General features: G+C 39.9%; 1 protein-coding gene across 3 annotated transcripts in view; it reads left to right on the forward strand.

The window, feature by feature from the left end:
• The window catches only part of slc36a1 (solute carrier family 36 member 1), a 78067-nt gene that overhangs the window by 11351 nt on the left and 41112 nt on the right, over nt 1-25604 (forward strand). For all 3 annotated transcript variants that reach the window (XM_059650592.1, XM_048543461.2, XM_048543462.2), the window contains exons 2-9: nt 6366-6539; nt 7291-7381; nt 9417-9505; nt 11788-11883; nt 14869-14953; nt 15936-16154; nt 22116-22214; nt 25075-25241. In XM_059650592.1, coding sequence (XP_059506575.1) covers nt 6382-6539; nt 7291-7381; nt 9417-9505; nt 11788-11883; nt 14869-14953; nt 15936-16154; nt 22116-22214; nt 25075-25241 — 1004 coding nt within the window. In that variant the 5' untranslated portion in view covers nt 6366-6381. The remainder of the gene's footprint in view (nt 1-6365; nt 6540-7290; nt 7382-9416; nt 9506-11787; nt 11884-14868; nt 14954-15935; nt 16155-22115; nt 22215-25074; nt 25242-25604) is intronic.

The raw sequence follows: 25604 nt of genomic DNA on the forward strand, positions 1-25604 counted from the left end.
GAATCAGACAGTTTTCCTGTTAGATCTGAAGTCAGTCAGGGCTGCCCGCTCTCTCCTGCCTTGTTCGTGTGCTGTGTGGAGCCCTTCGCCACCTCCATCAGGAAGGACGTGAGCCTGAAGGGCGTGACTATCCCAGGCAGCGGAGGCCTTCAGGTCAAGACCTCCCTGTACATGGACGATGTCACCGTCTTCTGCACTGATCGTCGGTCGGTGAGTAGACTATTGGACATCTGCGGCCAGTTTGAACTGGCCTCGGGTGCCAAAGTCAATAGGGGTAAGAGCGAGGTCATGTTCTTCGGGAACTGGGATGACCGCTCCTTCATCCCCTTCACCGTCAGGACAGACTACCTGAAGGTGCTGGGTGTTTGGTTTGGTGGAGCTGGGGCGTGCACTAAGACTTGGGAGGAGCGTATCACCAAATTGAAGCAGAAGCTGGGCAGGTGGACGCTCCGTTCCCCCTCCATCGCGGGTAAGAACCTGGTTGTCAGGTGCGAGGGGCTTTCGGTACTGTTATATGTGGCGCAGGCCTGGCCTATTCCCTGGACCTGCGCCGCTGCAGTCACCCGGGCCATCTTCCACTTCATTTGGGGGTCGAGGATGGACCGGGTCCGCAGGGACACCATGTACAAAGACCTGGGAAATGGGGGAAAGGGCGTACCGAACGCCACCCTCGCCCTGACGGCTACCTTTGTGTGCGGCTGCATCAAGCTGTGCGTAGATCCTCAGTACGCAAACACCAAGTGTCACTACTTACTGAGGTTCTACCTGTTCCTGGTGTTGTGAAGGATGGGCCTGGCCTCGTCGCCGTGGAATGCTCCGAGTAGTTGGACCGTTCCGTACCACCTGTCCTTCGTGGAGAAATTTTTGAAAGGAAACACCTTTGACCACAAGGCCGTCAGGCAGTGGTCAGTACGTAGTATCCTCGGGACCTTTCGGGAAAAGGAGAGGGTGGATCCCGTCGTGTGGTTCCCCACGCAGACTGCCAAAGTCGTTTGGCAGAATGCCTCATCGCCAGAACTTTCAAACAAGCACAAGGACATTGCTTGGCTGGCGGTGAGAGGGGCTCTGCCAGTGAGATCCTTTATGCATGCCCGGAATCTCTGCGCCACCGCACGCTGCCCTCGAGGTGGCTGCGGGGGGGACGAGACTGTTGATCACCTCCTTCTGGAGTGCGCCTATGCGCAGGAGGTCTGGAGGGGGATGCAGTGGTATTTGTCGAGGTTCGTCCCGAGCAGCTCCGTGACGCGGGACTCCGTGCTCTACGGGCTGTTTCCGGGGACGCACACCGAGACCAACATCAACTGTGCCTGGAGGACCATCAATACGGTGAAAGATGCTCTTTGGTCTGCCCGCAACTTGCTGGTCTGCCAGCTGAAAGAACTGACCCCGACCGAGTGTTGCAGACTGGCGCACTCCAAGGTCCAGGACTACGTGCTGAGGGACGCGCTAAAGCTTGGGGCAGCCGCCGCCAAGGCACAGTGGGAAAAGACCACCATATGAACCCCCTCGTCCAGAATAGGAAAAAGAACCCTATCTGGTAACTGGGCCCAGCTGGCGCCTTCCCCAACTGGTCAGGGGGCCAACTGGGACTGTGCGGGGTGACGACTGCCGGGGTGGTTTCTTTGCTTTGTTTTTTTTCCTCTGTTTTGTTTTTTCCTTTAGTTGGTGTACGTACCCCCTGGGTAACCCGGAGTGGCTTGCATGACTGGGTAGGTGTATAAAGGTTTTATTTTTTGTACATTCTATGAATAAAGTATATTTTTTCAAATAAAAAAAAGGTGATGAAACGTCTGAAAACAAACCTTCCAGCTCAGCGAACAAACTCACATCCAGAACCTCAACCTGAGCTACACATCTTCTCAAAACTCGCTAGATAAGTAGTATTAGTCTTATTAGTTTGTCTAAAGATAGAAGTCATCTAGCCCTGCTAGCTTGAATCCAAGGATGCTAAAAGAAATAGTGGATGCATTGCTTGTAATTTTCCAAAAGGATGCTTGGATTCTGGATAAGTACAAGAGGTTTGGAAAACTGCCAATGTGAAACTCCTATCCAGATAGGGAGGGAGGAAAAAGTAATTAACCACAGGCCAATTAGCCTAACATACATTGTTGGAAAATAATAATTGATACCAATTATAGTAGTTGCAGATCTTTTGGAAAATCATAGTCTAATCAAGCAGAGTCAGAGTGGCTTTAAGAAAGGGAAGTTGTCTGGCTGGTTTATTAGTGGCTGAGACTTCCTTGAAAAAGAGTGAATCATGGGGAACCAGTAGATATGTTGTATTTGGACTTCCAGAAGGCATTTTGCCAAGGCACCTGACAAAAGGTTACGCCATACCAAAATAATCCTGCTTTGTTGGAGGTAGTATATTGATAGGGATAGAAAATTTCCTAATTGGCAGAAAACAGGAGTTAAGGGGTTTTTTTTGGGTTGGTGACCTGTGACTCGTAGGGTTCCATGGGGATCAAAGCTGGGAGCACAACTGTTTACAACTTGTGTATTAGTGATTTGGAGGAAAGGAGCAAATGTACTGTAGCCAAATTTTCAGATGACACATCAGGAACAGGATTATGCCATTCAGCTCCTCGGACCTGTTCTACTGTTCTGTGAGATCATGGCTGATCTGTGGCCTAACTCTGTACACCTGCTTTTGACCCATGTCCCTCAATTTGTTAGGCAAGTTATTAAGGGATATCAGGAAAGCAGACAGGAGCAATGTTAGATCAGCCATGATCCAGTGTAATAGTGGAGTGGGCTTGAATGACCAACTCCTATTCCCATTTCTTGTAGCTTTAATCGTTAATTTTGTCTGTTTAGTGGAGTTTGGAGTTGAAAGATTATTCTTAAGTTTGGGGAATGTGGATTATTTATCAGCACAATGAACAGTTTTATTTAGATTTTTCTTCCTTCAGAAGCAATTCTCCATTTTAAAGTGTCAGTTGGCCCAAAATCACCAACCTTCTGTGGAAGTCCATATAGCCTGAACAATTGAGTGGTCTGTACTTATATTAGTTGTCCAAATTGAGTTCATTTGAGCCATGCCTGCTTCTTTTTAAAGCTGTATAATATGTCTCCCTCTCTTGGGCAAAAATGCAATTTAAACTCAGGATCATATTGAACTAACTCTTTTTGAGTTAGTCCTTTAGGAGCAAGGACATGGTGGTAGGCTCAACTGAACTGCATGCAATATTGATTTGTAACCCAAAACTCCTCAATACCCTTAGGCTGCAGTTACTACATACTGACCTGATTTTTTTTGTGTGTGGTAAATGATCACACCCATGTACATTTTCCATTGGTCTCTGAAGAGCCCATCTTTGCCAAGATAGTATACAGCAATATTATTTAAGTTGTGGCTAAGGTGGATGTTATGTAGTTTCATAAGACAAAGCTTTTAAAAGAGAGTGAAGAGGTTTGATGGTTCATGAATCTTCAATTGTCAGCTTGTTGCCAATGTTTTTGCAGTGCTCAAGTAGTCCATTTTAGGCAGCCCATCTATACCTCTACCGATTTCCATTCTTTCATGCTAAGTCTCTATTGTCCGTTGAAATAATGAAGCTGTTTGAGGATAGCACCGTTGATTTGTAATTATGACTTGACGTGTCTGACGTTTTAATGAAGGGGAAAATTTAATCGTGTGGAATTCATGGGACTCAAACTAGGAATAAGCTATACAGCCCTTCAATCCAGCTCACCATTCAACGGAATCATGGCTGATCCTCCTATAATTATGCTGTATTTCTGCTTTCTCCCCGTTCACCTTGATTCCTTAAAATCTTTTTTTCTAAAAAAGATAATCTTGGGTATATTCAGTGACTTTACCACCAAAGGCAATGGAGGCCGAGAATTCCACAGGTTTACTATCTTTTGAGTGAAGTCACTTTTCCTCATCTCTGCTGTAATTTGGCTACCCTGTTTTCTGAGACTGTCACTTGGTTATAGATTCCCAAAACCAGGGAAAGCATTCCCCCCTGCATTTTGTATGTCCAGCCCTGTTAGCATTTTCTGTGTTTCAATCTGATACATTCTAATCCTTCTAAGCTTTAGTGAATACAGGCCAGCTGAACCAATATCTCCTTTATAGGACAGATCTGCCATCTTGGTATCAGGTTAGTGAATCTCCATTTTGTTCCTTCTATGGCAAGTATATCCTTTTTTAAGATAGGGCACTGCATGCAGTTTTAAACCTAGATGTGGTCCCAGCAAGGCCCTGTATAACTGCTCTAAGGCATGCTGTCTTCTGAACTCAAATCCCCTTGTAGTGAAGGCCAACTATTTGCCTTTGTAATTACTTTGCTATATCTGCCTAGCTACTTAATTGACTGGTCCTTTATACATCCACCCGTCCTGATATGTCACCAACTAAATCTGTTTTTTTTTGTACAACAGTATATCACTTCACATTTAGCACAAGACATTGGTGGAGCCATTTTTTTTAAGTACTCAGTATGATTCTGATCAACCTGCTATAGGAAGGATGTTGTAAAACTAGAAAGAGTATTGAAAAAAGTTTACAAGAATGTTACCAAGACTAGAGGGTTTTAGTTATAAGGAGAGGCTTTGTAGGCTGGGACTTCTTTTTTCGCCTCAAGTGTCAGAGGCTGAGGGGTGATCTTTTAGATGTTTAGAAAATCATGGAGGGCATAGAGCAGTTGAATAGCAAAAGTCATCTAAGGATGGGAAAGTTCAAAACTAGATGGCATGGGTTTAAGTTGAGGGGAAAGATTTAAAAGGTAACTGTGGGGCAACTTTTTCAGAGGGTGGTATGTATGTGGGATAAGCTGCTAGAGGAAGTGGTAGAGGCAGATACAATTACAACACTCAACATGTTTGAATAGGAATGGCTCAGAGCGCTATGGATCAAACAAAGGCAAATGGCATCAGTTCAATTTTAAAATAGCTGGTGGGCATGACTGAGTTGGTCTGAATGATCTGTTTCCATGCTGTATGACTATGAATCTGCTGTGTCTTCACCTAATCACTCAACTTTTCTTAATGATCTTGAAGCCTCCTTGTTGACTCCTCACAACTCTTGAGCTTTCCCAGGTTTATATCATCAGCAGACTTGGAAATGTTGCATTTGGTTATCTCATCTGGATCATTTTATGTATATTGTGAATAGTTGGTGACCAATCACTGATCCTTGCCACTCAGAAAAGATCCGTTAAACCCCACTGTATCCTGTCAATCGACTAATTCTTGATCAGTATTATTGTTGTCTCCTATTCCACGTGCTTTCACTTTGCCCACTTGTGAGGGACGTTCTCAAAAGTCTTCTGAAAACCTAAATACACAACATCCAATGGTGTTTCATCTATTCTACTAGTTAGATTATCAAAAACTCCAGTAGATTTGCTAAGCGTGATTTTCTCCTTTATAATTCCATGCTGGTTTTGTCCAGTCCTGTTCATACTTTCCAGACGTTCTGGCTTTACAGGTAAAGCTTGCTAATGGACAAAAGGCAGACCATACAGATTTTTAAAAAAACATGGCTAATGGACAGGATGTTATCTGTGATTACCATTTGTTTTTGTTCTGGAGAGATATACAGTGATATTCCAGGGTAGGTTTTAGGACTGTTTATTTTCTTGTTGCCCTCATTAACTACCTGTTATTTTCATACAGAGTATAATTTTAAGAAATTGCAGATGTGAAACTCAGGATTGTAGAAAACATTAAGTATGGGAACCAATTTTGGGGGGAATGCTGACTCTCCTGGGTGGAGGAGATTTAGATAGAAAAGCGAAATGAAACATTTTGGTGCTAATGTGTCAAATGAGCAACTTTAAAGAGGAACAGAGTTGTGGGAGTGTATGTCCTCTGAAGGATTTGAGTAAAAAAGGAAATTATGCAAAACCTTTTGAAAGCAATGGTTCATCTTCATGTAGGGCCTTGATTTCAGTTTTAAGCACTACGTGGTAGGGGGATACCAAGACTTTAGAAAGTTGCACTGATGATTTTTAAGAATAGTGTCACAGATGCGTGGACTTTTTTTTGTGGATTCTACATATTGACAAGGTAGGATAACTTGCATTTTGAGTGTGGAAGTCAGTGTCTCAGCTTGAGATTAATGAGTGGAAATGGAGTCAAAATAGTCTCATTGAAAGACAGGGATGTTGTAAACAATGCAGGCTCAGGCTGTGTCTGGGGAGTTTCCATTGTGTATGTTTCTCTTAGCTCTATGCAGATTTTGAAAGTTGATCTATCAGTGATGATCTAACATGGAATACTGATGCTGTCATATCATAGAAAGGTATTGTACATTGTATTTTGAACACTGAATCAAAATTGAATTGCATTGTTCAGGTATACCTTGTTTGAAGAGCCATTCATTTATCTAACTACTTCTCTGCTTTCTTACACAGCTGTTGTGAAGTTGCCATGTCGACGGAAAAGCTGACAACTAAAGACTACAATGATTATAGTTCCACAGAAAACAGCCCAGGCCATGACCACTTGAGTTCTTCACCTGATATTTCTTCAAGATCGTCTGATAACTTTGAAAATTATCAGCGTCTAAATGAAAGAACTGGCACAACGTAAGTGCTTTAAAGTTTTGAAGTAAATTTACTGTTTTTTTTAATGTATGGTTTCAGTTGAAAGTCATTTTAGTCAAAGTGGACTATAAGTTGCTCACTGATTAGGGAGGGAAGAATGGTGCTGAGTAACTACACCTTAGCGAGATTGAGCAGGCAGAGCCTTTTTGATGACTTTAGCTGGTACCAGAATTGCATCTGCCTTGTTGGTGTTACTCTGTATTGCAAACCAGCCTCCAACCAACTGTAGTAAACAATCCCAACTGAGTTTGCTGCTAATGTGCCTTTAAAACACTAAATTGCTTCACAATTGACCTATTTTGTTCTCTGTTCCATACTTTGAGGATCTATAAAACATCATTTAAGAACCTTTTTAGAATCAGAGATAATCTTCAAGTTTTGGTTTAGAGAAGGACATGGTTAATTGTTTAGAAGTCGGAGTGGTCTACTGTAAATTTGAGCATAGTGATTGGTCTTTGGTGCAATCAAGCCTAGATTCAGCTCAACTGTCATTGCTGTTTTTGAAAAATACATTTAGAAATAGTGAACAGAAGAATTTGCGCAGCACAAATTTGGAGTTCTCTACTGTTGTACTGTCGAATCTGGTGTTTTGTTAGAATTGGCAAAGAACCAAACAAGTGCAATTTTTAAATTCTGCTTTAAATTTCTGGATCAGAAATACGTTTAGGACTGAGCTATAGGATCATTGTATGTTAACCTGTGTGAGGTGTATTAATCTCTGTTTATATTTCAGGCCTATTGAGACACTAATTCACTTGTTGAAAGGCAACATAGGAACAGGGCTCCTCAGCCTCCCACTGGCAGTGAAGAATGCGGGTATTGTGGTGAGATACTATTTTATTGTTTACTGGTACTGTACAGGGCTCTTTTAGAAATTTTTGGGGAAGTGGATATATTTTCTCCTCACAGTCAGCAGTCAGCCTCTTTTATTCTCAAAATAACTGACATATGCTTCTACAAACAGCCATCACCCGAAAGAAACCTTGCGCAGACTGATAATGCCAAGGCCATTGCATTTTCATTGTATATTTTAACCAGACTGTTAGAATATTATTTTCCGTATCTTTGATCTCAATCTCAGATTTAAATGTAGCAATTACCAGTGCTCATTAAGAATAGGATCCAGTGCAATTTTTAGAAGTATTATCGCTCATTAACTTACAGCTCTTAGTAAGACTTTTCTCATTCAATTTACAAGAAAATTAATTATCTTGAAATCAAAACACTGCAGATTTTGGAAATCTGAAACAAAGTTCTGAAGAAACTCAGCTAGTCTGTCAGCATCTGTGAAGAGAGAAAGGTGGTTGACTTTATAAATCCAGTATGAGTCTTTCAAAACTGAGTCATTTTGGACTTGTAACATTAACATTTTCTCTCTCTAATTGCAGAGGCTTCCAGACTAACTGAGTTTCCCTATAATTTCTGACTTTGAATTCATTACCCATTTGCAGATTTTTTTTTTCTGGATACCAGTTAATTGAATATGACACTTCTGCAATTGGTTTAAATCTGTTCTGTCTTTGTAGCCTCCCTCTTCTCTACCTCTTGCCACCTTTCTCTCATCCACCTCCTTGCTGTCATTGTTTCCCTTGTGTCCATCCTGCCTTGCCCTGTCTCCATGTGCTCAAATCTACTATACCAGACCTTTAACAGAAACCTTTTGAGAATATAAATATTTTCCATCTCCATTACCTATGCCCATACTTTCAATTAGTTCTTCAATGAACTCAATTAGCTTGGTCAAGTATAGCCTTCCATTTTGAAAACTACTGACTTTTTTTTAATATTTCTAATTTCCAGATATTTTATCGATCACACATAGGTACAAAAGATAATGAAATCTTCACTAATGTTAAACTAACTAATATTTTTGTCTCTAAAATACTGTTTCCATAATCCTTGATAATTTAATCCATAGTTCCTCTTTGGTTTCTTATTTTTTCTAACATCTCATTCCTTATCTCCTCCATTATGTTGGCACTTAAATATTTGTCTGTCTTGTATGATATTTCTCTCCATTTTTATCTAAAGATACATTTCTTGAACACTTTTGGCAGTTTTCTAATATTTCTGTAGCTGTACGCTTTTTCTATCTCTTTGTGCCAGTTTATTTTTCCAATTTCCATTCCCTTTGCCCAGAAATTTAGCTTTCCCTTTCCAGTCTTGATCTTAATCTTGCAACATCTCAAGCTCATTGTGACTATACCCGGTCAGGTGAGGTGTCACAACTTAATGTGAGCTTTGTGGATGTTGGTGTGACATTTGGTATCGGTGTCATTAAAATATGTGATGGGTGACAGCTAAATGCTGGAGATGGTCAGTTGACATTTTATTCATAGAATAAACCAAGCTATTTACCTTTCACAGAACTTTAAGATTTCAAAAACACATGAAAATAGAATCCCACGTATCCTAATGCCATCACTTTTACAATACTCAAATACTAGAGGGTTCCCTTATCACATCTATAAGTATGGCTTAATAGTTTCTTTAAGATAAATGGTATTAAATGAATCAAAACCTTGTATCACACTTGTTTATCAAAACCGTTGAACTGCTGCAAAAGTAAATGGTGGGGTATCAAAGAAATGTGGTACTCATGAGCAGGTGTCCCCTTTAATTCCCTCAGCCATTAGAACTTGTAATTGGTTCGGTTTAGAACTAGTGTTGAGCAGTGTTAGGCTTTACTGTTCCATCTTTTTGCTCTCCTTCTATTGGTCCTCCAGTTGTGACCTGTAAAATGCTTGGTTGATACTTCATGAAAAAGAGTGCATGATCAAAAATATCATGGTATTTGAATGTGGAACGGAGGCTAATGTATAATTTCAAGTTTTAATTCCCTTTTTCATTTATCCACAGCTTGGTCCAATCAGCCTCATTATTATGGGAGTGGTGGCTGTACATTGTATGCGTTTGCTGGTCAAATGCAGTCATTATCTTTCTGCTAAGTAAGTTATAATTCTGCTAATATTTTCTCCAGTGAGCATGTGTACACCTACAGTGTTTCATTTTTCATTTCATTCATTTTCACTTTTTATAAAGTCCTAAATGTCTCAATTTATTTGGGGATTTAAAATAAATGATTGTCAGTTGGTAAATGTTTTGAAATCTAAAATTTTTTTTATGTAGAGCCTATTAAAAACTTTCCCATAAGTGCACAATGTAGCTGTCTTTCTCACTTTGGATCGCAAATTCTAAATGAACTAAAAAATATAATTCCAAATAGCACTGTTTAATATACAGCTACACACGGCGCAGTGGCTCAGTGGTTAGCAACGTTGCCTCACAGCATCAGGGACCCGTGTTCAATTCCACCCTTGGACGACTGTCTGTATGTGCAGAGTTTGTATGTTTTCCCCTTGTCTGCATGGGTTTCTGCTGGGTGCTCCAGTTTCCTCCCACAGTCCAAAGATGTGCAAGTTCAGTGGTTTGTCTTTGCTAAATTACCCATAGTGTTCAAGAACATGCAGGTCAGCCATGGGAAATGTAGGGTGACAGGGATAGGGTAGGATGATAGGTCTGAGTCTGGGTAGAATGCTGTTTGGAGGGTCGGTGTGGACTTGTTGGGCCAAATGGCCTGTTTCCACACTGTAGGGATTCTAGTCTATAAATTTTATCTTTATCTTCGACTGTACCTTCAGCCATCTGGACATGGTAATCCTTAGGTTAAACCACCACCGGTTCTTTCTGAAATGAAAGAGCAGCCCTGTAGTATAGTAGGACTATGGTGACTTTACCTTTACACAGTTACACTTTCATTAGTCAACAGTGGATGAAATGAATGCTTAATAATGATGTGTTGGTCAACTGAACTGATTTATTTTTTTCCTCTCTGGATAATTGGTTATTCTAATAATGAGGAGGATGATCTCAGAATACAGTCTGATATTGATCAGCTGGTAAATTGAGCAGAGCACAGGCAGATGGAATTTAATCCTAATAAGTGTGAGGTGATGCATTTTGCGAGATCTTATAATGAACGGTGGGACCCTAGGGACTAAGGAACAAAAGGACCTTGATGTACAAGTCTATAGATCCCCGATGGTGTTAACGTGGTGGCCGAAAAGGAATACAGGTTGTTTGTCTTCATTAGCTGGGATGTAGAATATAGGAGCAAGGACGTCTTTTTACAACTTAATGAAAAATTTGATTAGACCACAAAATGGAATACTGTCTGCAGATCTAGTTGCCACACATTCAGAAGGATATGATTGCACTGGAGAGGGTGCAGTAGAGATTCACCAGGAGTGGGATGTCTCAGTTATGAGCAGAGACTAAATAGGCTGCGTTTGTTTTCCTTGGAGTAGAGCAAGCGAAGGAGAGATCGGATTGATGTATGCAAAATGATGAGACACATAATCAGAGTAAATCATAAGAATCTCTTTCCCATGACAGATCCCTCTTTCTACCTGGAGTTTGGTAGAAATATGGAACACGCTTTGAGAGGTTGGTACATTCGCAACATTTTGAACATCTAGATGACGACTTAAAAAAAAAGGACATAGTAGGCAATAGACCAAATACAAGTAAATGGCATTTGTTGAAGTTTTGGTATTTGTTGACTGGGGTAGATGCACTGTGCTACAGGATGATGTTCCTATGTTGCATGACTCTCGACTCTAATGTCAGATTTCCTAAATATTGTTATAGCTGTGTCCATCCAGGCATAGGGAGAGTATTCAGTCACATTTGACTTATAGGTTCTGGTGAAACTTTGGCAAGTGAGCTGAACATTTTGCCAAATGATGGTAACTTTCTGAATTATTTAATGATTCGTGGATGTCACTGAGTAGGCCAGCATTGTATGCCCATCCCAGTTGCCCTGGAGAAGGTGGTTGTCAGCTCCATTCCAAATTCTCTAGTGTTTTCAATATTCAAGTGCGTGTTAGTCTTTTACCTTATTAACCAATCTGTACTATGTAAGCTTTTTCCTGTTCCTCATGAGTATGGGAAATTGCTGTTGTGTCACAATTAATTTAATTGTTCTGGGACATTTTTGTAATTAGGGTAAAACAGAAGTTTCATTTAAAATTGTCTGATTTACTTTTGGTCCATTGTTCTGTATTTCTGAATACACTAGTCTTCTGTTTGCCTTCTGAGGAAGAGGTAGCTTCTGTGGATATCTGATCTCTGGATCCAGTTCAGTGAGAAAAATGCCTTCTGGTGAAATTATTGTCACATTATGAGTATGCGGAATACCAAGTTTTCAAGAGCCTGTTTTTAATTTTAGATTACAGAAACCGTATCTAGATTATGGAAGTGTGGTGATGTACAGTTTGGAAGAGTGCCCCAACCATTGGCTGCGAAAACATTCTTCTGTTGGAAGGTAGTTGGATCTTTGAGTTGATCTGAGAATTTGTAAACAAAAGTTACGGAATAATAGATAATGCAAATATGAAAGTAAGTAATACTTGAAATGCCTGTTCTTGGTCTCCTCACTCTCTGCTGCTCTTTCACTGTTGCCTACTTTGGACACCATTGCATACAGAACATAGATCAGTACAGGACAAGAGCAGACTATTTGGCCCACTGTGTTTGTGCTGACCATGATGCCATTCTAAACAAATCTCATCTGCCTGCAGATGCCCTATATCCCCTTCTTCCCTGCCTATTCATGTAATTTTCTAAATACCTCTTAAGCTTTGCTTACATATCTGTTTCTACCACTTTCCCTGGCAGCATATTCCAGAAACCCACCACCTCAATGAGAGAAAAAATATCTATCATTGCACATCTCTTTTAGACTTTTCCCTGCTCACCTTAACCTTATGCCCCTTAGTATTTGACATTTCCACCCTGGGAGAAGACTGACTATCCACCCTATCCATACCCCTCATGATTCTATATGTTTCCATTAAGTTGCCTCTCTGCCTCAAAGTGTAGTGGAAACAATTGAAGTTCTACAACCTTTCCTTGTAACCAGTACACTCCTATCCAGGCAACATTCTGGGTAACCTTTATTGCACCCTCTCCAAAGTGTCTACATTCTTCCTATAGTGTGGCAACCAGAACTGCGGACAAATGTGACCTAATCAAAGGCTTATACAGCTGCAACATGGCTTGGCAACATTATACTCAATGTTCCTGAAAGTGACAGCGAGCATGCTGCATATTGCCTTTATCGTCTTATCAGCTTAACTTGTCACTTTCAGGGAGCTGTGGACTTGGACCCCAAGATTTTTCTGTACATCAATGTTCGTGAGGGTCCTGCCATTTACTAAGTACTTGCCTTTTGCATTTGATCTCCCAAAAAAAAATCACCTCACACCTGTCTAGATTAAACTCCACCTGCCATTTCTCCACCCAACTTTCCAGCTGATGATATATCCTATCACATCCTTTGATAACCTTCTTTATTATTCACAATTCCTCCCATTTTTGTGTCGCCTGTAAACTTACTGACCAAATCACCTGCATTTTCAGCAAATCGTTTATATTACAAACAAAACCTGTCCCACAGCTGATTCTTGTGGAACACCACTGGCCAGAAAATGCCTCTTCCCAGCTACATTCTGTCATCTATGACCAAGCCAATTTTGTACCCAACTTATCAACTCACTGTGGATCTCATGTGACTTAATCTTCTGGATGAGCTTACCTTGTCAAATGCTTTAAAGTCCATGTAAACAACATCTGCTGCTTACCTTCAATCATCATGTCACTTGCTCAAAAACTCATTTGTGAGACAAGACTCTACTGCATAAAGCCATACTGACAGTCCGTATCAAGTCCATCTAGTACAGGTAAATCCTGTCCCTAAGTTATCTTCTCCAATAATTTCCCTATCACTGATATAAACTTGCTGCCTATAATTGCTTAGATTATCCCTGTGGCCTTTAAACAATGGAATAATATTTGTTTATTCTCTAGTCTTCTGGGACTTTGACTATGGTTAAAGAGGCTACAAAGATCTTGGTCTAGTCCCCAACATCCTTAATTTTATCTACCTTAATGTTTTTCAGGTCATCCAACACCACTGCTACCTTAAAGTTGACATGCCTCAAACTATCACCGTACCTATCTCTGGTCTTAGCATAATCCATGTCCTTGGTGAATGCTAATATGAAATACTCATTTAGGGCCTTATCCACTTCCTCTGACTCCCTGCATAAATTCCCTCCACTGTCCCATGCTTTTTCTAGTTACCCTCTTGTCTTAATATGGATAAAATGCCCTTAGGATTCTCCTTTAATCCTACTTGACAAAGACATTTCATGGCCCCTTTCAGCTCTCCTAATTCTTTGTTTAACTTCCTTTCTGCTTTCTTTATACTCAGTTGATTTCAGTTTTCTAAATTTCACATATGCTTCCTTTTTTCTTTTGGGTTAAACTTTCAATATCTGTCAAATAAGGTTCCAGAATCAACTGGACTTTAAAAGAGTCTTGTATGTCAGATGTGTATTTACCCTCAAACAACCAGTTCCTGCCTAATGCTGTTAGAATTAACCTTCCCCTGCTTCTACCCCCCCCCCCCCCCCCCCCCACCACCCTCAAATTTAGCACTTCCACCTAAGGACTAGTTGTATTTTTATCCTAACTGTCTTTAAAACTTGTGAAATTATGATCATTATTCCCAAAAATGCTCCCCCACTGAAACTTCTATCACAGCCAGGCATGTACCCCAATGAGAGGTTTAGTACGGCCCTTCCCTAGTTGATTTATCTACATATTGTTTCAAGAAACTGCCCCCCTGCCCCCGCCCCTTGATGCACCTAACATGTATGCACGTGACACTAAGGGAGTCCCAGTCAATATTGGGGATGTTAAAGTCACCTTCTACAACCCTGTTTTTACATCTTTCCATGACCTACTTCCATATCTGTTCCTCTATCTCCCTCTGGCTGTTAGGAGGCCTATAGTATAATCCCATCAAACTAATTGCACCTTTCTTTGACTTAAGTTTTACCCATATGATCTCAGTCAATGAACCCTCAGATGTCCTCTTAATGCAGCTGTGACATTCTCTATAATTAGTAATGCAACTTTCCCCACCCATTTTAACATCCCTCTATCTTGCCTGAAGCATCTAAACCGTGTAATATTGAGCTGCCAGTTGAGCTGTTCCCTCAACCAAGTTTGTCTTAGCCCAACTCTGGCTTACTCCCATAATTCAACTTACTTCCCCATTGCCATCTCCTCTCACGGTGTCAAATTACCATGACGGGCTGCATTTTGAATACTTCCTTCCATTTGTTGCAGGGGTGCCATGGCCCTATGCAGCTTTCATAATATTTACTGTGCATTTTGTTTTGAGCATATTAGTTCTAACAGTTGACTCTTGTTGGTGATGGCTTTTGCTATTCTCTTGCAGGATTTTGGTGGAGTTCTTTTTGATCCTGACGCAGCTGGGATTTTGTTGTGTTTACTTTGTTTTTCTGGCTGACAACATTAAGCAGGTAGGTTTTAATTTGTGAATTAAGTTAGCAGAACCATTATTAAAACACTCCAATTGGACACAAGATTGTACCTAGTACTGTGATAAACTTCAAGTATGCAGCAGAGAAGTAGAGTATTGCATACAGGAATTCCCAGCTTCACATATTGCTGTGAGCAGATACAGCATTACTGAAATAAAATGTGAAATATTGAAAAAGAGTATTTCTCACCCTATCAGAACTGTGCAGATTCTTTTGTGCAAGCAACACATTAATCTCTCATTCATGTTCGTTACGTCTAACTTAACATTTATTCGCCTTGATCAATCCTTTGCATCAATCTTTACTGGAAATTAATACTGATTCTGATTTTGCCAAACTTTCAGGCAGTTCATTTGGTCCTTGCAATGCGCTATAATGCTCCCCCCTCCTTTCTGTTGCCTCTAATTCTTTTTTGCCAATCTATTAAATCATGTTTCCTGATTTAATTGGCTGAGTCAAAACCATCCGTGATTTTTGAACACTATTGAATCTCCTCATACTGTAGACCTTCACTTACTGTACTGACGAATGAACCTTGGTATTCATATCTGGAAATGTGGCTTAAATCCACAATTCTTAAGCTTCATCATTGTGGCAAACTGGTGAGCATGGCACTTGATGTTCTGTTAATTTGTCGGATAGCTATAATATTACTTTGCAAAGCTTGGGAGGCTGTTCCCTCTTAGAATTGATTCAAAGTTTGAGCACAAGATCTTGCTATAAATACAAGAATTCACCTTCCGTGTTTGCATCTTTGGTCAATCATCTGTGGGTTTAAAAGTGAAATTTGGAACTGTGCAGAGCCCAAAAAATGTAACAAATAGGCAAGTACTGCAACGTCTTCGACAGTTTCTGTAATGTTTTTATTTGTCTGTATAAGAATGTAAGTTTAAAACATCCTTGTGTGCTGAGTATATTTCTCAATTAAATATTGGAATTTTGCATTTTTTCACCTTTTAAGGTTGTAGATGTAGCAAATGCTACAAATAATAACTGCAATCAAAATGTCACAACTTTGGAATCTGCTAGTATGGACAGCCGTCTCTACATGCTTAGTTTTCTGCCATTCATCATTCTGTTAGTCTACATTCACAACCTGAAATACCTAGCTCCCTTTTCTTTGCTCGCGAACCTAGCCATGTGTGTCAGCCTCGTTTTGATCTATTGGTACATTTTCACTGTGAGTATCATTTATATTATACTATATTTGTATTATATTTCTTTATATAGTCTGTCATTTTCTTGAGACTAAAGGTATTGTTTTTTTTATTGAATGGTTTTATTTTAAAACCACATCAAACTTTTGACCAAACTTTCCTTGGTTTTTTTTTGTCCTGTAAAATCTTACCATGGCAGTGAAGAGAGTGCATTAGCACTCGGCAGCTATTGTGTGGATTAGGTTAATGTCAATGGTGTGTTGTTCAACCTCCATCTGGCATAGACTCTGGGCCTGCCTCCTTGTGCTATCCGTAATTTATATTTAAAGAAAAAAGCGATTTGCTGTGGTTACAGCAACAATTGCCATGCAAGGGAACACAAAGAGAACCCTACTATCACTAAATTTGTCCCAGATTCGGACAAATCTCTTTTGTCTTTGATAACATGCGCATGATTTAAGAATTGTACATTTCCTGTGTTTGTGATGTGTGCTGATAAATTGGCCATGGTCCTTGTGAATATTTCATAGTAACACAGTGTTTTAAATGCCTTGAAACACTTGATCTTGGTTTTTCTTATTGCTAAATTTGCCCTTTTGGATCCTTGAATGAGCACTGACAACAACTTGTGCATTTGAACTTCGCAGTATCTGATTTTTTAGAAGATGAACTATTCATTGGAAAATACAGTAGAGAACAAAAATTAGTATTGTAATTAGCTTTTTTAACATTATCATAACATGCACAATGAATCACTTTTTTAGATTGGGGTGCTCAGTGAAATCTATCCACGACACTTGGACACCTTGTTTTAGAGAATTCACCTATCCATTTCCTCATCTTTGGTCAGTCACTTGCAGGTTTAAAATGAAATTTGGGGAATTGTGCAAGACATGGATGCATTGTTTATGGATCAAGTTTGGACAAATTTCATTTCAAAGGTCAACCGTTTCTTGTGTCATCACGTCTATTCAACAATCAAGATGTCTTATACTGTTTAATGTGCCACTGGCACCAGTACTAGGGAACATGGATTTTATAGTAGATAACAAGGTGTAGAGGTGGATGAACACAGCAGGCCAAGCAGTATCAGAGGAGCAGGGAAGCTGACGTTTTGGGTGTAGACCCTTCTTCAGAAATTATTTTATAGTATTAGGAGTGAGGTTGTAGTCAGTGCGCCTCTGGTGAAGCGTTGGTATTCTGTCCCGGTTTGTTGGGGATGGTTGGCATTACTCACCGGAGTCACACTGATGTTACCTAGCAGGGTGATGAAAAGTCTGCAATCAAACACGACGGCTCACTGGACAAGTCTACAACCCAAGCTACAAATCTTCCCAAAAAAAACTTTTTAAAATTAGGACTGTCTACATCAGAATTATGGGGACTAGTTTTCATGTGCGCTGCACAACCATGGAAGTAGAGAGTGCGTTAAACTAAATGGGGTGCGAAGGATCAATCTTGGGGAAAATGTACTATATTGATCCTGGCTGCTGTATTAACCAGAAAAGTTAGATCTTCGGATGAAATCTAGCCTGATGGATTTTGTTTTGCTTTGTTTATTAAATAAAATTAAATAAAAAGCAAACACACAATGCTGCTTGTTTTTGGTTTTAACAATAGAAGTTACTTACGCAAAAGAAAAAGATAAAAATAGAATATAATTTGAAAGGTTTCAAAATGCCCAAAAAACTACTGCCACATAGATGAGGCCAACTTTTACAAGAGAGCCTCTGAAATGTCCACCACCTTCCTCAACTGAGGATTCCCCAACACCATTATTGACAGAGTCCTCAACCAGGTCCAACCCAACTTCCCATCCTTCTGCCATCACCCCCTTCTTTTCCTTCTCACAATGTCGATAGGGTCCCCCTTGTCCTTACCTACCAACCCACCGGCATCCACATCCGGAAGATCATCAGACGCCATTGCCACCATTAGACACACAATCCTTTCCCCTCCCTTGTCTGCCTTACACAGGGACTGTTCCCTCCGGGATGCCCTGGTCAACTCTTCTTTCACAGCCCCATGGAACCTTCCCCTGCATCTGGAGAGGGTGCAACACCTGCCCATTTACCTCCTCCCTCCCAACTATCCAAGGCCCCAAAAATACCTTTCAGGTGAAGCAACACTTGGCCTTAATTTGGAGTCTTCTACATTGGGGAAATGAAGCATAGATTGAGTGATTGCTTCGCAGAACATCTACGTTTTGTTCGCTAAAAAGATCCCAAGCTACCTGTTGCCTGCCTCTATGATGCACGACATTGTTCTCTGGCTTACTGCAGTATTCTAGTGAAGCTCGATGCAAGCTGGAAGAACATCACCTCATTTTCAGCCCTCTGGATTCAATATTGAGTTCAATAATTGTAGGGCCTAAACGCTCCCATGTCCTCGCCCTCTACTGCACACAGCAGGCCTCATTATCACAGTCTGCCAGTACACAGTGCCTATTGTTAGCCATCAACAGTCCCCATTTACAGCTATTCACCGTCATAGCCCAATCGTTATTAACTCCTTTGTCCATCCAGCTGTTCCTATCATTTTTTTTCCCTACCCACTCCCCCTTCCTATTTTCTGCATTTAAACAGATGTTTTCCCAGCTACCATCAGTTCTGAGGAAGGACCATCAGACCCAAAATGTTAACTAATTTTTTCTTCACCGATGCTGCCAGATCTGCTGAGCTCTTCCAGCAACTTCTGTTTTTGTTCCTCAGTAAAAGTACAGTCCTATTTGTCTCAATGCTGTCACATTGCGGTACTCAAATTTCAGAAAGTATTTGCTTCTCTTACCACATTGATGGATTTAACTTTCAACTCTTGGTTGTAAGTGTCATATCCTTCGTGATTAATTCCTCAGCTGCATTAGTCTTTTTCAGCTTCAAATAACTCACTTAGGGTTCTAACCAAGTGCTTTGGGTTTGGAACACTTAAACTAAAACCCTTATACTAAAGTAACCTATTTCCTAACTTTTCTGAACTGACTCCTTTCTCCAGAAGAAACTGTTTGTTTTATTCCTCTAATTACAATCAGGGTTTCTGTGAACGGAAACCAAAGGTTTCACTCCTTCTAACGTCCCCGGAATCAAAAAACCTGTTCTTTGTAAACTGAGGAGCAATAACTTGCATTTGTGTTTACTATCCTTGTGTAGAACTCTTCCCTAGGCAAATAAATTCTCATTCATCATCAATACCCCTAACTTTTTAAATATATGAGCTCTTTCTTGGTTAATCTTAACAACTGAACATTCACAGCTCACTGGAGTAGAAAACATTAAAAGATTCAGTCCTCTGGATTGAAGATGATTTTCTGTCTCTATCCTAAACAGCCAATCCCTTATTCTGACGCTGGCCTCTGTGTGACTCTCCAACCTAAAGAAATATCCTCCCAAAGCATGTCCTCTGCATTAATTATATACATCTTATTGAATTCACTCTCATTTTCCTAAATTTGAGGAATCCAGCCCCAGTTTGCTGTTTTTGGGGAATTCTTCTCTCAGAAATCAAGCTGGTGAATCTTCCTTACACTTGCGGTGAGGGGTAGTGTAGCTTTCTTTGAAAAGGAAAAACAAAGCCTTGGTGAAGCCATTTCTTTACCTTTGTATTTCATTGCTTGTGTGATCATTGTTTCCATTCCTAATTGCTCACTAACTGCATGGTAACCTCTGATTCATGTAGAAGATCTCATTCAACATTTCTCAGCCCCTTTCTTTTTGAAAGAAATCAACTTTCCATTTTCCTTCTAAAGTACATAACTTCACACTTCTCTTGTCGTCAGCAATCACTTGTTAACTAGTATGATTGTCCGTTTTGGAAGTTCCATGTCACTAGTCATAGGGTCAAGTGAGTCCATGCATTGGCTGATGTGGTTCTATGATTTGGCCCATCTCTGACCAGATATTTGGCAGGCATTTCTGAAATGTGGAATTTGTCTTTTTCCTGGATCACTTGTATTCCTTTCTCATGTTCCTCTTCTGCACTTCCTGTTACCAATTGCCTTGAAGATTCGTGTCCCTCATTCAGAAGGTTCCTCCAATCCCTGGTTTCTTCACACTGAGTATCCCAGGCATTGACTTCTCTGTTGCATTTTGAAGTGATTGTTTTGTCCTTCTCCATTTCAAGTGCCCTCCTTAAGCTGAGCAAAGAAAATGTTACTTTGGCAGTTGAAACTCTGGCATCCTAAGCATGTGGCTGATCCAGTGGAGTTAGTTTCGGATAATCATGACCTTTATACTGGTGCCATTGGGTCCTCCAAGTGCAGTGCTGTTGGTACATCTGAGAAGAATCCACCTCAAACAGCATTTGTGATTCTTTAGGACCTTGAGAGGGCCCCTGTGTTGTCTATGTTTGGAGCGGTGTGGAAGATTCAGAAGTATCGCTGCCTTTTGTGCAGGATATTGGCGTCAGTAAGGGATATTGCATTTGTTGAAGATTCTCATTCTTAGGTGTTCAGAGGTGGTGCTTGCTGGTTGGCTGTGCTGTTGTATCTGTGCATTGATATCAGCCTTGGATAAGTGATTCCCCTGGTAGGGAAATATTCCATTTTGGGAAGATTTCTCCATTGGTCTTTATGGAGGGATAGGCTGGAACTTACACTGGGATGAGTTGGTAAAGTACTTGAGTCTTTTTGAGGTGAGGACCAAGACTAATTCTTTGGAATGCTATCACAAAAGTGTTAAGTGAGGCTTGAAGATTCTCCAAGAGAATGGAGATGACATTGTTGTCTGCATAATGAAGTTCTGCAAATGATGTTGATGTCATTTTTTTTTTCTTGGACTTCAACTGTTTGAGGTTATTCTTGACAAGATGAATAATAGTGATGAAAATTGATAACTGGGTGATGATGCTTGATTCCTGCCCTGACCTCGGGATTCTGTCACTACCAGCAGCAATGATGGCAGCATCCTTGAGATAGGCAGCAATTTCTTCTTTGTGCCAAATTTTCCGGAATAGTTGATGGAGGAACAGAGGTTACCCTTTATCTCTAAGTTTGAAAATCTCCTTTGGGATCCTGTCCAATCATGTGACTTTTCCATTCTTAGTGTGTTTAATGGCAGTTTTGATTTCTGCCATACCAGGTCAGAGTCCAAGATCATCATTGACTGGGAGTTGGGGGATTTCCGCAAACGCTTCTCAATTTTAGGCAGAAACATTTACTTTATCCGTTTGTCAATATCCCTTTGCAACCTCTGTGCATCCTTCTAACAGCTTATTTTCCCTCCTGACTTGATCATTGTAAGAATTGAATATCTTCTACTCCATCTCTTCTTTGTAAAATTATCATTAACTCCGCTAATACCCACACTCTAATCCACTGACATAATAAGTTGCCTTTCTCACACTTGTCCATGTTAAATTGCAGCTGCCAAATTTTGGCACAATCGCCTAACATATCCATATCCAATTCTAAATTGATAAATTTCTTATTACTTTTATGCCTTGAAGTTGCTCATTTTTACTCTGATTTTTTTTTCTACATGTTTTGTGTTTTTGGTCCCTCACTTTTTTTTTTCTTTTTTTCTTTTTTTAATCCATCTTCCCTATTAAATATGACCATCATCATTCTAGAATTAAGTCTGAAAATTTTGAATATGAATAGCAAATCCATAAGATTTAGGAGCAGTAGCCCATTGAGTCTGCGCTGCCATTCGCTGAGAGTCATGGCTTATTTAATAATTCTGAACTGCACTTCCCAGCCTTTTACCCATAAACTTTGACTCTTTACTGTTTAAATGAAAACAGCCTTTTTACGTCTACCCTATCAAGTCCCCTGAGAATTTGTAAGTTTGAGTAAGGTTGCCTGTCATTTTTCTAAACTCCAGTGCACACAGACTCAACCTATCATAAGACAGTTCCTCCAAACCCAGGATTAATCTAATAAATCTTTTCTGGACTGCCTCCAATGTCAGAATATCTATCTTTTAAGAGGTGAAGTATGTTGTGAAAATTGTACTTCAAAGGATCATCAAAGAGTATTCTTTTTCTTGCAGAGTGCAACATATACAAATGATCTGCCACCTGTGGCTGACTGGAAATCTTATGCAATGTTTTTCGGAACAGCCATATTTTCATTTGAAGGCATTGGTGTGGTGAGTGAAAATACTTATATGATTGATGCTACTGGCAGACTCTTGAAGAGATGTTTAAATCTTAACTTGACTCCTGATAATTGGAATTCAGTTTGTTTACAGACCATTACAGTGGGAACTGCCACAACAAAAGAGACCTTTGCTTTATTTTTCATACTTTTTGTGTAGCTTTTCCTACTTTTGCAAAGCTTTTTCTTTTAGATGTATGCAAAGGTCTTTACTACGATTTGCTTGAATTTGTATAATTTGTTCCTCTCTCCATAGATTCTGTCAGAGTTGTCGAGTTTCTGCAGCACCTTATTTTTATAATTTGTCCATCTTAAAGATGTACTAAAATATCCTTTGATTCATAAACAATTAAGAGTTACTCTTCACACTGTACTTTTGAGCCCTATCCTAATTTTAACTGTCCCTATTCTGATTTTGTGCCAGCTTTGTTTTAACTTGTCACCTGCTTTTTTAAAAATTATGCTAACCTTCCACTGGACTTTAAAACCAAAAAAGGTGAAATTAGGCTCTGCAGCTATTTTGAGTGCTTCATAATCTTTTACGACTACAAAAATTGTTACAGGTAGTTCTGGCATAAAACGACAGTTGTGTTCCTGTGCAATTGCCCTATAGAAAATTACTTTACAGAAAGCTCGCATTGTCCAAACAGCACTCACTAATTTGTCAATCGCAATGTAGCCAGTTCATATTGAAGAAACATGTGTAATAGCAGAACTACCTGTATAAATGCAGACCCAATGGGGAGTCCCTGACATCATCTTTCTCTGCATAAAGGTTGTTGCACACACATATGACTGCAAACAAAACAGAGCCCATGTGTACCAATTTAAAGACTTGTGATGTAGATTGCTCATTATTAAACAAAGCTGAAGGCATGATACAATGCATTTAAAAAATTCCAACCTCCCTAACAGCCGCCTAGCTGTTGGATAATTGCTTTTGGCTGCTGTTGCAATTCTACATGCTTTGTGTGTTTTATAAAGATTCAGTGTTTTCAGGGAGTCCGTTGTCACAGAAGTAAGAGTGCCTATCAAATGTCTTCTGGAAGTCTGAATAAAGTTCTTGTGGAGATAGGGGTAAGGGACAGATACTTTAATTGGAAAGATGTGGCCAGCAGTTTCTCAAGTATCTATGCTCAGGCTTCCAACTATTCACCATATCTTCTGACCCTTAGATGGGTGAAAAAGCCTCATTTTCAAGTTTGCCATTAACAAAAAGATATTTCAAAAGGGTAAATGAAGCTGATGGGCAAAATTGGTAAATGGATTTCAGTTTGGATGACTTAAAAAGATACTCTGCTTTAATATTGGAGGATTTGAGTTTTGATAGATTGTGGCAAGTGGAATTTACTCAATGTTTTGTGGATATGCCAGGAGTGGAGTGGACTGTGGATTTTTTTTTTAATGGGACTGCTTAGAATCACTTTGCTGTAGATCTTGTTGATTTGTGGTTTGGAATGTGACTGGCTTGGAAAGGTTTTTGGTTTATCTGGTTCATTTGTAGGGAATACAGACAGAAGTTAGTGGAAAAGCTCAGCAGGTCTGGCAGCATTTGTGAAGAGAAATTGGAGTTGACGTTTCCGGTCCGTTGACTCTTTCTCACTGGATCTAAGATGCTGCGTCTTCTCTTCACAGGTGTTCTCTTCACAGATTCTTAGGGGACTTGATGAAGTGGATGTGGACAGGTTGTTTCCCTTATGAGAGTATCTAGGATCAACAGGCATAGTCTTAGAATAAAGAGCCACATTTTTAAGACAGATGACGAATTTCTTCTCTTTGGGAAGTAAATGTGTAGAATTCTTTACCACAGAGGATTGTCCATACTATGGTACAGATTTTTAATCAGGTAAGGAGTTAGGGTTCGTGGGATAAGGCAGGAAATTGGAGATGAGGATTATCAATAAACCATGATTATCTTGAATGGCAGAACAGATTCAGTGGGCTGAATGTCCTACTTCTGACCTTGTGTTCTTATAGCCCCTGTGGGTATTGCTAGTTGTTAAATGAGACTGAAGTAAATCTGCATTGGATGAGGCTAGTGGTATGGTCAATAATTGGTATTTGATTTTTTTATTGACCTTGACCTCTTGCATGAGATCAATTAAGTTGCAGGGCCTAAGGCTAAATTTCTAGCTTTGACCTTTGCCACCAACTCTTACCACTGTTCTCTGATCGTATCTGGATAGTCTTGTACCTCTGAGTGTTCAGGATTTCTTCCTTCCTTTCTGTCTCTTCCTCCAAGACCTCCCAGTGCAGCATTCACAGCCCTCGCTTTTGCTTTCACTGTCAGCCATCATGGTTGACTTGTCCACCATAATGTTCCAAATGATCTCAACAACACCTAAGAGCCACAATCAACCTTCTATTCAAAATGTTTTGGATAGTGTTTAGTAGCATTAAACTAGACATTCCAAAGTGTGGGTCACGAGTTGAAGTCTTGAGTTCCCAGGTATCATTGGCCGCTTCAGAGCTCTGCCTCCTCTCCACTTCTTTTCATTGGTAATCTTTCTTCTGCTAGCTGTTTATTGATTCTGGGCTCCCTGTTGATATGTGCAGCTAATGAACAACAGGTCTAAGAGCTCACAGAAGTCATGAGAATGATTGAGCTGCACAAAGTTGGATTCTTGTCTGTGTTGCAGTGAATTGGCATACGTTAATCAAACACCATGGTCTGCGTCTATTTCCATATGATATCCAGTTATCTTCCAATGTTTCAAGAAGCCACTCAATTGTACTTGAGGGATGTTATGAATGGGCAATAAACGTGATCCTGTCCAAGATCCCCTCATGTTGTGAGAGTGAACGAATAAAGATGAATGCCAAATGTGTTTTAATTTTGTGTTTTGTTTAAGGTACTTCCACTAGAAAATAAGTTGGAGGATCCACGGAAATTTCCAGTAATTCTATATTCAGGAATGGCAATTGTTACAATGCTCTATTTGACTCTAGGAGTTATGGGATACATTCGTTTTGGGAGTGAAATTGAAGGAAGCATCACTCTCAATTTACCAGCCTGCTGGTAAGTGTTTTTGTCCTAAAAGAAGTTGTCAGTCTTGTGTTTGACCACTACTTTCAGCATATAGAAAATCATATTTCTTTTCACTGATATAATAGTTACCCTTTATGTAAGCTTATTGTAAAGACCAGTTTAGCAGCCAGACTTGTGCATCTTCATTATCCTTTATCCAAGCTGCTTAATAATTTCAAACCAGTGCTTAAGCGTTTGATTTGTATTTCAAATGCCTGCTTGTAGAAAGACCATTCCTCAACTAACCCAAGTAGGGAAAAAAATCATTCAGGCAGTTAGGAATTTTGACTGAACAGTTTAATCCTCCTGTGAAATTGATTTTATTTTATATTTAATATTGTCTGACTAGATAGT

This window comes from Stegostoma tigrinum, chromosome 13, assembly GCF_030684315.1.
Source record: "Stegostoma tigrinum isolate sSteTig4 chromosome 13, sSteTig4.hap1, whole genome shotgun sequence".
Lineage (NCBI taxonomy): Eukaryota > Metazoa > Chordata > Chondrichthyes > Orectolobiformes > Stegostomatidae > Stegostoma > Stegostoma tigrinum.